The 14,215-nt window shown below is 53.8% G+C and overlaps 1 protein-coding gene across 1 annotated transcript in view; it reads left to right on the top strand.

The window, feature by feature from the left end:
* Gli2 (GLI family zinc finger 2) overlaps nucleotides 1-14,215 on the top strand; it is a 239,491-nt gene that overhangs the window by 190,244 nt on the left and 35,032 nt on the right. Inside the window, exons 4-5 of the mRNA XM_076547213.1 lie at nucleotides 9,937-10,139; nucleotides 11,298-11,483. Coding sequence (XP_076403328.1) covers nucleotides 9,937-10,139; nucleotides 11,298-11,483 — 389 coding nt within the window. The remainder of the gene's footprint in view (nucleotides 1-9,936; nucleotides 10,140-11,297; nucleotides 11,484-14,215) is intronic.

Below are 14,215 nucleotides of genomic sequence, written 5' to 3'. Positions count from 1 at the left end.
CTCCCCCTGCTCTGAGAATGCCAGATTCTCAGCCCAGAAACATGCTCAGTGTCGTGGGATGGACAGCTCATTTATAATGGAATCTGGCCCGTAAAAGTTTAATGAGGAGCTTGTCTGATAAGATGCCTGGTCTTTGATCTTGGTGGATACCAGCTGCTCGTGTAAGAGGCGCTTCCTGGCCTTGGTTTTGGGGAGCACCGATGGGGTCAGCTGGGGGCAGAAGCCAGTGGGAGCAAAGGTGTAGCCCCATAGAGGTGGGGCTGCATGGGAGGGAGGGGCGGGTTCCCAGCAGCTGCAGGGGCAGACTTCTGGCTGGGATGTCCTGCAGCATCAGGAAGTGACGCTCTGATCCCTGTCCTGCCCCATGAGGTTCTGTTGGACGTTTGCCACTCCACGCTCTCAGGATGGAGGCAGAAGTGGGTAGGGCTGGGATGTGGATCCTGCTGTGAATTCTCCTTACAAACAGGGGCTGGCTAGTTAAGGGTGAGCCTCAGTGTGTGTGTGTGTGTGTGTGTGTGTGTGTGTGCACCCTTGTAATGGTTAACATCGTCAGCTTGACAGTATGTAGAATTTCCTGGGAGAAAAACCTCTAGCTGTGTCTGTGAGGGAGTTTCTAGATTCGGTAATTAAGAAGGCCCGCTCTCTCTCAGCGTGGGTGGTACCCTCGCATGGGCTGGGGTCCTGACTGGATGCAGTGTGCCCAGCTGCCTCAGACACCTTCCCCGCCAGGAAGACTGCACCCCTTAAACCGTGACGCAAGCCTTCCTTCCCACGTCACTCTGTCAGGGGACTTGTCGCGGTGATGTGAACAGGAACCGCACGGCACTGGCGGGACTCACGTGAGGGTGAGATACGTGAGGTGTTGCGTATGGCATGTGCTGTCATCTGGGTCTAGATGAGAATGCTGCCCAAAGCCCCTGTTCGAGGCTTGGTCCCCATCCTGCGGTGCTGTGGTAAGTGGTGGGAGCTCCGTGAGAGGAAGGGGCCATTGCTGGTGTTGCTCTTGGAAAGGATGTTGGGACCTGGCCAAGAAGCTGCCCCATCACCTCCTCTTTGCCCCATGTGAAGTCCTCAGCCACCACAGACACAAATCAACAGGGCTCAGTGCCTGCGGACTTTCTAAACTTTTTAAAAGTGTGTGTGTGTGTGTGTGTGTGTGTGTGTGTGTGTGTGTGTGTGTGTGCATGTCCATGTCCACGTGCAAGCCAGAGGTCAGTTCCTCTATCACCATCCACCTTGGCTTTTGAAACAGAGCCTTCCTCTCATGCTCAGAACCCCGAGATTAGGCTAAGCTGCCCCAGGAGTCCACACACTGGGATTACAAGGGTCCACCACCACGACTGCTTTTATTTTAGTAAATGAGTTCGGGGACTCGAACTCTGGTCTTCATTCTTGAGTGACGGGCACTTCAGCAACTGAGCCATCGACCCAGCCCCAACCTTTTCTTCTTTCTGAGATTCTGGAAAACTGAGTAGCACACTGTGTGTGGAACAGTGCGTGTCACTTGCACGGCTGTATTCATACCTGAGTGTGTACCCATAGACACACACGTCCTGCACACACAGAAAAGAAAGAGAAAGGAGTGGGGGAGGGGGGCAGATGGTAAGTTGATAGGCTGGGAGTGCTGTGGAGCCTAGCACAGGAAAGCAGGCATGGGAGCCTTTATCAGCAGGGAGGCCTGCCTCCTCTGCCTAACCCAGCCCACAGGGACTGCCTGGATCCCGTGAGGGACAGGTACAGAGCTGCTGAGGAGGGAACCTTCCCCAGGCACGCACTAGTGGGCACTGCCTTTGAGAGAAGGTTTATTTTAGCCCAGGAGGATCAACCCACATTCCACACAGCTCTCGGCAAGACTGAGATGCCAAGTCTGCCGTGCCTGTCCTCCATCCCTACAGACTGCTTTCCTGAAGACATCTTCCTCCTCTTCCTCCCCCTGCCCTTGCCTAGTCACACCCGTGGATTTGACTGTCTAGAAGATTCCCCTCAGCAGTGCTCAGCCAAGGGTGGCTTCTACTGTAGACCAGGACTCCACATCCCCAGATGGTAGCCAGTGCCCGGGTCCCCTAGAAAGATTGTTCAGCTTGGCGAGTCTCTCCTGGCCTTTTCCCAAGCCCAGCTGTGTCTCTAGCCCCACTACTTGCCTGCAGCAAGTCTGAGTCTATCTTGAGCCCTGGCACTCCACCTCTCAGCACCCCATCTCCCAGCACCCCACCTCTCACCACCCCACCTCCCAGCACTTCTCTGCCTGAAAGTCAAGCACCTTGATGCAAAATGTCTCCCTGACAGCTAGCTCTTATCTTTGAACTCTTTATTTTTCTTCTTTTCTGAGGCACCATCTCATGTAGCCCAGGCCAGCATCTAATCCACCCTGTAGCCAAGGATGGTCTTGGCTGCCCGATCCTCCGCCCTCCACAGTGCTGGAGCTGTGGGCGTGTTCTAGCACATCTGAGGTATTTGATGCTAAGGATGGAACCAGTTCTTCATGCACACTAAGTAAGCACACTCTCCCCACTGAGCTTCATCCCCAGGCCCTCCCTCTAGTAGTTCACACATCTGGAGCTCTGGGTGGGTGAAACAGCAGTGCCTTCCTGCCCTTCTGGCTCTGGGGGGAGCTGAGATAAAGAAAGAGTGTGTGGGTGTGACCAATCTCTGCTAACTGCTGCAGCTGGGTTTTTCAGGACCCCTCTGTATGGCCTTTGTGGCCTCCGGTTTATGACCTCATTTCCCTACACAAACATCAGTGTTTATTTAGTGAGATATCTGCTCTGGGGTCAGCTCCAAGTACTGATTGCTCTACAAGAGCTCTGCTGAGGGGTGGCGGGGAAAGCCAGATTCAACGGGCTCTGGTGAGCATGGGCTCTGTAGCAGGAGTGGGGAGCAGTAGGGTCCACTGTGGATGCATGTGCATCTGCATAGAACGAATCCACCAGACAGGGCTGGAGCTAACCAGCAGGGACCCAAGCAGCACACGTCATCCTCAGCTCTGACAGGACACCTGTGTAACAGGAAGACAGCTGCAAACTCCTGGAATGCTTTCTAGTAGCTCATATAAGTTTTTCACTACAGCCCGGCAGCCTCTCCATTCTCCACCCCAGGGTCCTCACCCGCTCCGGCAACCTCTGACCAGAGGCCTGGATCCTCACAGCCATCCTTTCTCCAAAATCTGGGTCTGCTAAATACCATGGACAAGCAGATTAGAAAGGTCTGTGGGGACAGACCACAGACTCTGATCCTGTGCCCAGCCTGAGTGGTACAGGAGTGGATCTGAATCCCAGGGAACCCACCAAAACACCCAGGTTCTTGTGTCCCAGGGCAATAAACTGGACCAGGAACATGGGGCCAGAAATACAAATAGAGTTTTTAAGAAAGGAAAGGCATCCCAGAGAAAATGGGAATGGGTTATTGTCTTGATTTCATACCTGTTGCTGTGATGAAATACTATGACAGAAGCACCTTGGGGGATGAAGGGTTTATTGGGCTCACATTCCAAGTCACAGTCCATCGTTGGGGGCCGGGGGGAAGTCAAGGAGCCAGGAGCCTGAAGCCACTGTCACATTCCATCTGCAGTCAGAAGAAGAGACCACTCTGTCCAAGACAGGTCAGGGGCCCCTGCCTAGGGAATGATGCCACCCACAGTTGGCGGGTCTTCACACATCAGATGTTGTAATCAAGACAGTTCCCCAAAGACATGACCACAGAACAGCCTAATCTTGATAATCCTTCACTGAAACCTTTCCCAGGTGATTCTAAATTGTGTCAAGTTACAGTTAAAGCCAATCACCTAGCTTAGAGAAAATGCCCAAGAGCACTGGCCAGGAGCCACGTGACCTTGTGTAGGTCATTTACATAGCACCTAACTCACACAATAATTTACCTATCGTGGGCTTTTTTTTTTTTTTTTTTTTTTAGCATGTTCTGTTGGTTGTATGAAGTCCAGGCAGCAAAGAGTTTCCAGTCTTTTCCTGCCTGCTGGCTTCTTTTATTAATACTGATGTTGTTTTTCCCAGTCTCATGTAGCCCAGGCAGACCTCTAACTTCCCATGTAGTCAGGAATGACCTTGAACTCCTGATCATCCAGCCTCCACCTCTGGAGTTCCAGTAAAGGATTGGGGATGAGCTGGAACCTTGGGGGCCCATATGTCCCACTTCTCGGCCCAATGGCTGTCACTTCTCTGTTGTCTGCAATTTGTCCCCAGTTTCCCTGATATTTTCTCTTTGGCACACACCTCTAACAGTGCTGTTGACTTGGATGAGAATTTTATAGATCGTGGCTACTCATTTCCCTAACAGTGTATGGCTCAGGTTTTGCTTTGTGGCTCTTTCTATAAATACCACTATGGCAGGCATTTTCTTTGAGAACTTGGATTTCATACTTGACGGTCAGTATTTCATCTACTCTCCCTTCATTCCTTCATTCATTTGTCCATTGTTTGTTGGTTCATTCATTCTTGCTACTCTCCAGCAGTCTGTATCTCCAGGCATCTGGGGTGTGCTTGTGCCTTTCAACATGGCTGCTGGGCCACCCTTGTCCCGTCCTCTGGACATCTTGTGTAGTGGCTTCTGTAATTCACCCGGGGGTTGGAATTTCCGAGTCACAGGGTTCACATTTTCACCCTCCAGGATGGTGCCAGATTTTTGCTAGGTGGCCTTGCCAACAAGAGCTCCCACCCACGGGGTTGAGCAGCTGAGCCACAGCAGGAGAGCGAGATAGCTTTGTCAGAGTCTGATTCCCAGAACACACATTAAAAGGAAGGAGGGGAGAGACACTGGGTGTGGCAGCACATGCGTGTAATCCTGGTACTGGGGAGGCAGAAGTAAGGGGATCCCAGCTCCCTGGCAAGCCTGCCTAGCCCAAGCTGAATTCCAGACCAGCAAGAGACACTGTCTCAAAACACCAAGTGGATGATGCCTGAAGAATAACAAAGAATCACACACACACACACACACACACACACACACACACACACACACACACACAGTTGTTTTTGAGACAGGATCTCTCTCACATTGTAGCTCTGGCTGGCCTAGAACTCTCTATGTAGAACAGGTTGGCTTCAGACTCAAAGCCATCCATCTGCCTGCCTCTACTTCTGCCTCCTGAGTGCTGAGATTAAAGGCATATGCCGCCAAGCCCGACAATATACACATTAAAAAAAAAAAAAAGATTTCATCCTTTCCTGGGCCAGAATATAGTCCAGAGTAGAGGTTTTGCTTAGGGTTCATGAAGTGCTAGATCCGGCACCACCAAAAACAAATAACGAACCTGCTGGAACTCTGAAATTGCCATTGCCCTGAATACATGTGGTTTTTTTTTTTGTTTGTTTGTTTTGTTTTGTTTTTTTAAATGAGGTGTTTTGGGTTTTTTTTTTTTTTTGGAACTTTCCAAGTAGATGTATAGAAAACATAATGAGCAAGCTTGCCAATGTCTAGCTTCCCATACAAAACAAAGCAAAGAAACCCAACAAAACCCAAAGCAACAAAGCCCCTCAGGAAGAAGGAGGAGTGAGCTTTGAGGGGATGTTCTGGGTGCTGGGAGGGCCTAGGCGGCCCGCACAGGCCTGCTGGCTCTGCAGGAATGGACACAGGCCCTGCCCACTCCGGCAGAGAGGAAAACAGAGAGGCCAGGCAGCAAGGCTGGGCATTGGCGAGTTCATTTCCCTTCTGACAGGTCAGCGGGCCCTGGTGGGGTCCTGAAAGAGAAAGAAGACGCCATGGGTGCTGGGATTCAGCTGCTTGTTCCCAGCAGCTTAGCATGAGGACACAGGTTCCCTGCTGCTTCGCATGGCCTGCCCATCACAGCATTGTGATCCTGGTGGGTGGCAGGCATCTTGGCCCAGAGGTGGGGCTGGAGCACACAGGCTGACAGTCCCCCGGAGCCTACGGCTTGGTGTGTCACGCCGGGTGGTTTCTGCTATGGGGAATCAGTGACCGTGTAATCCCGGTGGCGGCGGGAAGGCACGTTCTGGAGCCCTGTAAGAACAGAGGGGGGAACACAGGGCTTACACACTCTCCCTTCCCAGAGCACCCCAGCCTGATATGGAGGGCTTCTCATTGTCCTTGGCTGCCACAGAAGGTGCACCCACCTGGACTTGGGTCATCTCCAGAAATAACACATGAGCTCTAGTCTCTGAGAGTCCCATAGTCACTAAAGGGACTGGGATGACGAGGGTGGCACCTCCTGCCCCTCAAGGGCTGACCCCACCCTGGGACAGGATCTTCATCAGCCACAAGTTGGCACAAATCGGGGCCTTAAAGCTGTGGAAATACATTCTTTCCCAGCTCTGGGAATAGGAAGCCACAGGGCAGCCTCACCAGGCTGATGGCAAGATGGCACTGTGCTGTAGAGGCTCACAGAGAACCTGCTCTCCTCTTCTAGCTTCTGGTCCCCTGGCGGTTCCTAGCATTCCTCGATTTGGGACTCTGATCTCTGCCTCCAGGTCCCATGGCTCTCTCCATTGTGCTTCCCGACCTCTGAGGAACCTGTGATGACGTCTAGGACTGGCCACTAGTATCATCTCAGACTTTGCCTTTGCCGTGTCTGCCATGTCCCATGCAGTTGACCACAGGTTCCAGGGATGCAGATGTGTGTCTGGGAAACGTCCCCAGCTTCCCCCATGCCTTCGGCACATGTTTTTCCTCCTCTCCAGCCCATAGACTCATGGCTGTGATGGCTCTTTGCTCATGAAGAGACAGGCACAGAGAAGGCACACAGTTTTCTCCCAGTCACACAGCTCAGAGTAAGCCAAGATAAGCTAAAATGGAACCCAGGTCTTTTGCTATTGTGCCTGCTATTCTCACTGGTCATCTCCATCCATCATCCATCCACCATCCATCCATTCACCATCCATCCATCCACCCATCTGTCCATCCATCCACTCACCCATTCCATTCATCCATCATCCATCTATCAACCATCCATCCATCTACTCACCCATTCCATCCATCCATCCACCCATCCATCCATCCATCCATCATCCATCTATCAACCATCCATCCATCCACTCACCCATTCCACCCATCCATCCATCCATCCATCATCTATCTATCAACCATCTACCCATCCATCAACCATCCATCCATCCATCATCCATCTATTTGACACAGTAGCATGGCCTCTAGTGAGCATAGGCTTAGTACTTGGCAAGCAGACCTAGTGGTTGCCTACTCCTGGGCCTGTCCACCCACCAGGGACATAGGACAAGCTTGAGCATGTCACCACCTGTCATTTCTCCCAAGGGAGCCCAGTCATCAGCTAAGCTCAAAATGGGAAAGGCTCCATCTTCCACAGGAGCAGCTCACAGGGTATCCAACCTTGACCTGGATCTAGGAAGCTTCTTGGGCAAGGGGCTTCTGATGTCACTCTTGGGAGAGAAATGAGAGCAGCTGAGAAGTGTGCAGATGAGAAGGTGGTAGCTGGGGTCAGAGTTGTAGCCTGTCTACAGGTCACAGGTCACCCCAGAAGCCAGCCCAGGAGAGGTGTGGGCTGACAGTCAAGAGTCTAGCCTCTTCTTTCCCATCTTCATAGAGGCTCCAGATCATGCAAGGGACCGTCAACTCCTAGGGTTTCAACTTATTGCCTTCACTGGCCCCTCATGATCATGCCAACATCTCTTTGGGTTCCAGTAGTTATCTGTGAGATGGGACATAGGCTTCTGCCTGGCTCTGGCCTCATGGTCCTGTCTCAGCTGCTGAGGGTGGGTTCCTCCCACCCTCTCCCACCCAGGTGCTCAGGTTGAGTCTGGGTGAGTCAGCACGCTGTTCACTTTCCCAGACAGGCATTGCTGGGTGGGGCTCAGGGCCCCCTCACTCCTCCCCCCACACCCCCTCCCATTTCCTTCCCCTCCTCTCAATCCATTAGGATGGAACACGTCCATTCCTGCCCCAGGGCTGTTCCAGGCTTCACAGCCCACGCCCTCCCTCCCTTCAGATCCCCATCTGTGAAAACTTTGCTCCTGCTCCCAGCCTGAAGCACTCTCAGACCGCCCCTCCAGGAAGACATGGCTGCCGTCATTCTAGCTCCCCGGGGACCCATTACCAAGGGTCTGGGCGTGCTAGCTCAGGCCCAGTCTTGGTACTAGGGTGCACGTGGCCGGCCACGTGGGGTCCTCATCACCTCAACTTCTCCTTTAGTCTCCTGCCAGAACTCCTGTGCTGACATGTGAGAAGGGGGCGTGAGCTGGGCATGTCAGGAGGGTGAGCCGGGTGTGCTCTGCCTGCTGAACTCTGTGTTCCCGTGTTGTTCAATGTGAGATGGGGAAGTACCGGCTCAGCACCTACTAAGCGCCTGGTACAGCTCCTCTGCACACTTGCTGTTCACCTGTCTACACCTGCTCTTCCATCTACACCCGCACCAGCCCACAGGCCAGAAACACTCAGCTCTAAGGGGTGTGGTATCAGGCCACACAAGAGTGGCAACACAGAGATTTAGACCTCCATCTGTCTGTCCCCAAAGTCCACACCCTGCCTACACATGTAGGGGTGGCCTTTTAGACACACACACACACACACACACACACACACACACACACACACACACACACACACACACACACCAGGATCAGCTGGAAACCAGCTAAGTGATGCCTCAGAGGGACCACCAGGCAGAACTGCCGGGGAAAGTGCCAGGGAGGATGCAGTGAGAGGAAGCTTGTGTCTTAGTGAACTGGAAATGCCAGCATGTCCAACGGACCACCTGAGGGCAGAGGCTGACTTCCAGTCTGGCTCTTGGGCGAGACTCATGACTTTCATATGTGTATGTGAGTGAGGATATGCATGTGTATATGTTTGTGTGTGTTTAAGTACCTATGCACATATGTGCATAGATGTGGAGACCAAGGGGTGGCATCAAGTGTCTTCCTCAACCACTCTGTCTTATTTTTTGAACCTAGTATTTCCCCAGTGGCCCTGGGAGACCAACCTGAGACCCTAGCAGTGTTCTTTGGGAGGTGAGAATAAGTTTGTGAAGGAGCTTCAGTCAGGGAGTTGCCCAGGGGTCTCTCTCTCTCTCTCTCTCTCTCTCTCTCTCTCTCTCTCTCTCTCTCTCTCTCTCTCTCTCTCTCTCTCTCTCACACACACACACACCTCACACAGAAAAACTGATCCTGAATCTTGAACTTCTCCTTCACCAATGGCCCCTCATCTGAGTGATCTGACTGAAGCTAAACATTTGCCCTTGCAGATCCAGCCTTTTGCTCAGCCTGTTTGCAGTGAGCTCTTAGGATCTCATTTCTGGAGCTGGTATTGTCATGGTTGGTCTGTGTCCTGTCCATGTTCCTAGCATGCATGCATTGCCCATGCATTGACATGTGCAGGCACACAGGAGCAGGGCTGCAGCCCACACATGTGGGTCAGCTGAGCCTAGGCCCAGCAAACCCAAGGGGAAGTGCTCAGAGTTCCACTACCGGGATTGTAGCGCTGGCGATGTGAGTGTGCAGCGTCCTTTCTGTGAGTGCGCACAAGCCCACTGAGTCAGAGCACAACCTCCCAAGTGTCGTTCCTCGGGTGCCTTCCACCTTTGGTGTGAAACAGGGTCTCTACGGGCCTTGAACGTTGCCAGGTAGCAAACCTGGCTAGCCAGTATGTTCCAGGGGTCTGCCTGTGTCTTCCTCCATCTCAACAAGGCTGCAGCTACAAGCCCATGCCACCACTCCCGGTTCCTACCACTATCTCTGGGGGTTGGATTTGGATCCTCAGGCTTGCAAGGCAAGCACTTTACCCACTAAGCCCTCTCTCAAACCCCATGGGGCTTCTGGTCTGGGGCCCCTGGCTGAGTCTTCCAAGGTCTGACTCTAAGCTAGAGACGACTGAGGGAGGTTGGCATGGAGGGTCGGCAGGACAAGCTTCTGTGGGAAGTCTCTCTGTGGGCACCTGTCCATGGCGATGGCTTCTCCTGTGCCCCACGGGCCTTTCTGAGAATATCACCTTTTGTCTCCACAGGCCTCCCACCCTGAGTGGCAGCCCTGTCATCTCAGATATCTCCTTGATCCGACTTTCTCCACACCCCGCCGGCCCCGGGGAGTCCCCCTTCGGTGCGCACCACCCCTACGTGAACCCCCATATGGAGCACTACCTCCGGTCTGTACACAGCAGCCCCACACTCTCAATGATCTCTGCAGCCAGGGGCCTCAGCCCTGCTGATGGTAAGTGGTGCTGGAGCAGGAGCAGCAGGGACACTGGGTGACTCGGTGGCTCTGTCCACACAGCCAGGCTGTGGTCCATCGTCTTCCAATAACATGTAAAATTACGATTTCATCAATGGATGGAGCTATTGATTACGTCAAAGCCCTCATGATCCAGTCATTTCCCCAAAGGACCACCTCTGCACATTGCACTGCGGACCCAAGTTTTCATACATGAGCCACTGAGGGATACCAGACCATAGCAGCCACATCATAGGAACAGACCGCTGCTTGCAACACACCAAAGGCTGCAGAAGCCAGTGTTAAGTAAGGGCTATTGTGTAGGAATATCTCCAGGAACTGAACATCAAAAGGAAGGCAGAGCAGAGCTAGCTGCTGCCCGGATCTCTGTTTTCTGTCTCTGTGCCGATCAACACAGATGGTGTCCTAACCCCCAGGGATCCCCTGGAGCTGAGTTACAGGCAGCTGAGGCCCCAACCCCCAGGGACAGACCAGTGACTTTGTGTCAGCTCAGAGGCTTAGAAGGGACCAACCCACTGGATCAGGTTGATTTGAACCAGAAGTGAGTCGTCGTGTAATATAGTGACTCTCTCAGATCTAAATTCTATCCTGGGGGCTGAAGAGGCAGCTCAGTTGGCAAGTCTGAGTTCAATCATCCAGAACTCAAGTTTTTAAAAAAGAAAAGAAACAAAAAGTAGGGCCTAGTGGTAATCCATTGGACTCCCAGCCCTGGGTAGACAGAGACTGAGGTCCTCTTGCTGGCCAGTCTAGCAGAATCAGTGAGGTCCAGGTTCAGTGAGAGACCCTGCCTCCAAAAGACAGCAGAGAGCAGCTGAGGAAGATATTTCCCCGTTGAGACTCCAGGCCAGGGGTGCATTTCTTTTTACTTCCTCAAACAGTAAATTCTGCTTTTTTAGATTTTATTTATCTTTTTTCATTCCATGTGTGTGTGCATGCATGTTTGCATAGGTTCCTCCAGAGGCCTGAAGAGAGTATTAGATCTCCTGGAGCTGGAGTGACGGGTAGCTGTGAGCCACTCACCATGTGTGCTGGGGACTGAACTCAGGCCCTCGGCAGCAGCAGTGTGTATGCTTAACTGCCGAGCCCTCCCTTGGACAGTAAATTCTGACGGTTTCTCTCTCTTCCCTTCTGTGGCAGTGGCCCACGAGCATCTGAAAGAGAGAGGGCTCTTTGGTCTTGCTGCCCCGGCTGCCAACCCTTCAGACTATTACCACCAGATGACCCTCATGGCAAGCCACCCTACACCTTATGGGGACCTGCTAATGCAGAGTGGAGGTGCCGCCAGCGCACCCCATCTCCATGACTACCTCAATCCTGTGGATGGTGAGTCGCCGAGGGAGCACGGAGGGGAAATGGTGTGGGGCGAGGGTGACTGGCTGGCTGGCACAAAAAGCAGTCATTCAGTCGCTCTGGAGGCAAGAGACACAAGTGGGAGTCCACAGTGCACCCCAACACTGTCGACGCTGCTGCCATGGGGGCTGAGGCTGGGTGGCCAAGAGCCCTGTGGTCATCGCAAAGAATAGAACGTACTCGCTTAACTTTGGGAAGAATCTGTAGTGGCAGCTGCAGACACCGCCCAGCACCGGGAATTGGTAAACTGAGATGGGTAAACTAGGGATGGAGGCGCATCCTGGGGTGATGGGATGCAACTCCGAGAAAGAGTCGGAGAGTCAGGGAGACAAAGGTGTCCCTCACTAGCTGTGCAGGGGATGCTAACCAAGCACAGAGCTGAAGAGGCGAGTCCACCCACTAGCTCAGGGAAGAGCTGTCCCAGCAGAGGATCAGCTGGATGCAAAGGGTCTGAGCCGTGGCTCCTGCTGGGCTCAGGAGACCCGTGTGGTGGGTAGAAATCAAGCAAAAGGCGGGAATGGTGCTGAGGCCAGTGTTCTGGGGTGGGCCGTGCCACCCAGCTGGGGCTTGCTAAAGGCTTTGCTGGAGTGAAATGGGGCTGTGGAGTCATGCTGATCTGAGAACTGAGTCGGGGCAGGCAGCAGTAGACCCCGTCTGTCTGTGAGCCGTAGGTGAGTTGCATTCAGGGAGATTACTGGCTAGAGATGTAAGACGCGTTCCCATCTCGGACGTGGACATGCGGGGAAAGAGGAGCGCAGCACTTACGTTCCTTCTTGCCTCTTTGCTGTGACCGAATATTGGATGCCTCACACCCCCACCCCTAGTTAAAAAAAAAAAAACCTGACAGAGGCGCTGTAAGAAGGAAGATTTGTTGCGGCTCACACTTCAGTCACGGTGGGGAAGGCGTGGTGGCAGGAGCGCGAGGCAGCAGGGCATGTCACATCCAGTCAAGAAGCAGAGACACGCCATCTTCTCCTGTGTTCAGTCTGGACCCCAGCCCACAGCATGGTGTGGCTCACAGTCAGGGTGGGTCTTCTCACCTCGGTCGGCACGATCCAGAAAATCCTCCACACACGTGTCTCCTGGATGGTTCCGTACCTTTCCGAGTTGACAACAGTTATAAACCATCCTAAAGAGCCAAGGTCAATGCCAGGTCTAGGATGGGCTGTCGGTGACAAGACGGGGCATGTGCTGGGTGGGAGGTCGGGAGTCTTGGACAGATGAGGTCTGGGGTGCACAGCAGACACCACGTCCTTCCTTCTCACCGGAAGCCACCCCTGTGGCTGCTCTCACAGAGTGACGTAGCCCCCTGACCATGAGCCCCAGGGTCGGCATGCAGCCCCTGCCCGTGGGAAAGACACCGAAGCTCAGTACCGTTGTCCCCTCCGTCCAGACTCCGTTCCACCTAGCAACCCTAGAGCTATGCAAGGACGCAGGGCTGCAAGCTAAGCAGAGTGGAAACCGTCAGGAACTAGGCTGGTGGCGCCTCCAGGCGCCTCTCCTCTCACCCTGCCAGGAGCAGCTTCTTCATGCCACAGTGGCACGTGGTGGGGGAGACAGACCTGCCACAGAGAGGCCATCTGGTCCTGCAGGGCAGCAGGTTGGAAACGGGCTGTGGCAGCTGTTTAGAGGCCGCCGAGGCTGCGAGATTCAGGGTGGGCCCGTAGCATCCAGGCCTCCACTCACACCCTAGGCTCCACTCCTGGGCTCCCGGCCACATCCACCGCTGCAGCTCTGCTCGGTGGCCTTCTCCACTTGTCCAGTTGAGCTATCTCTTTACAGAGGTGGGACTGAAAGTGTTCCTTCTCCAGGAAGTCTGTCCAGACGCTTCCTGCCTCCTCTGGTTTGTCCTGCCTCTCTGAGACTTAAAGACACCCCGCTCCCCACCGCCACCACACATGCAAGGTCAAGTTTCTGTCCATGCCTGCCGTTCCCTGATGGGAGGCTGCTGAGTGCCAAAGTAATGCTGCCAACATTCAGTCTAGTGTCTGTCCCACCCTTCAGTGCCTTCCCCAAGAAGGTGTTGGGTCCAAGATTCAGCACAGTGTAGGACATCTGTGGGGCTCCTTTCCCATCCTTTCCCACAGAAGGGATTGGGGTCAGGGATTAGGGAGGGTGCATCTGGGACACAGTGTTTTCCAGTGTTGCAAACCCAGCCACAGCAGCAGGAGGAAGGAGGGAGGTGCTGAGGTCAAGCGCAGAGTCATGCCCACATGCCAGCTTCTGCCGCTCTGGGCAGCCTCCCTCCAAGGGCTAGCGCAGAAACATGGACATCACTGGCAAGTGGACAGATGCATTGATGCCGTGGCAAGGGGACCAAGTTGAGCAGGTGTGCCCACACAGCAGGAGAGGCAGAACTGGGCAGCGAGGCGTCACACTGTGGCTGCGCTCCTGAGCGCCTGCTGGGGTGTGCACCTCCATGCACTGCCATGCATGCAACGGACAGAGAAATAACAGTGTTTCTCCTGCGGCTAGAGTTAGGACCTTGCTTAGGATGAGCAAACACGTCCTCTAGGTGGAGTTCTAAGCCTAGCTCTCTGAGCTGGGTCACAATGCCCCCTTGCCAGTTCCTGAGCTCTCTCCTTGAGAGAAGGCAGCTGGGCAGCTGGGTTTGGAGTCAGCACAGAGCAGCAGGGCAGGAGGCAGAAGGGAGCCAGCACTGATACCTTGGGACCTAGCGAGGAGGCAGCAGGGGGGACCCGGGT

Source organism: Peromyscus maniculatus, chromosome 11 (assembly GCF_049852395.1).
Source record: "Peromyscus maniculatus bairdii isolate BWxNUB_F1_BW_parent chromosome 11, HU_Pman_BW_mat_3.1, whole genome shotgun sequence".
Lineage (NCBI taxonomy): Eukaryota > Metazoa > Chordata > Mammalia > Rodentia > Cricetidae > Peromyscus > Peromyscus maniculatus.
Note: the sequence above shows the minus strand (reverse complement) of the source record. Positions and strands in the feature narration are given on the sequence as shown.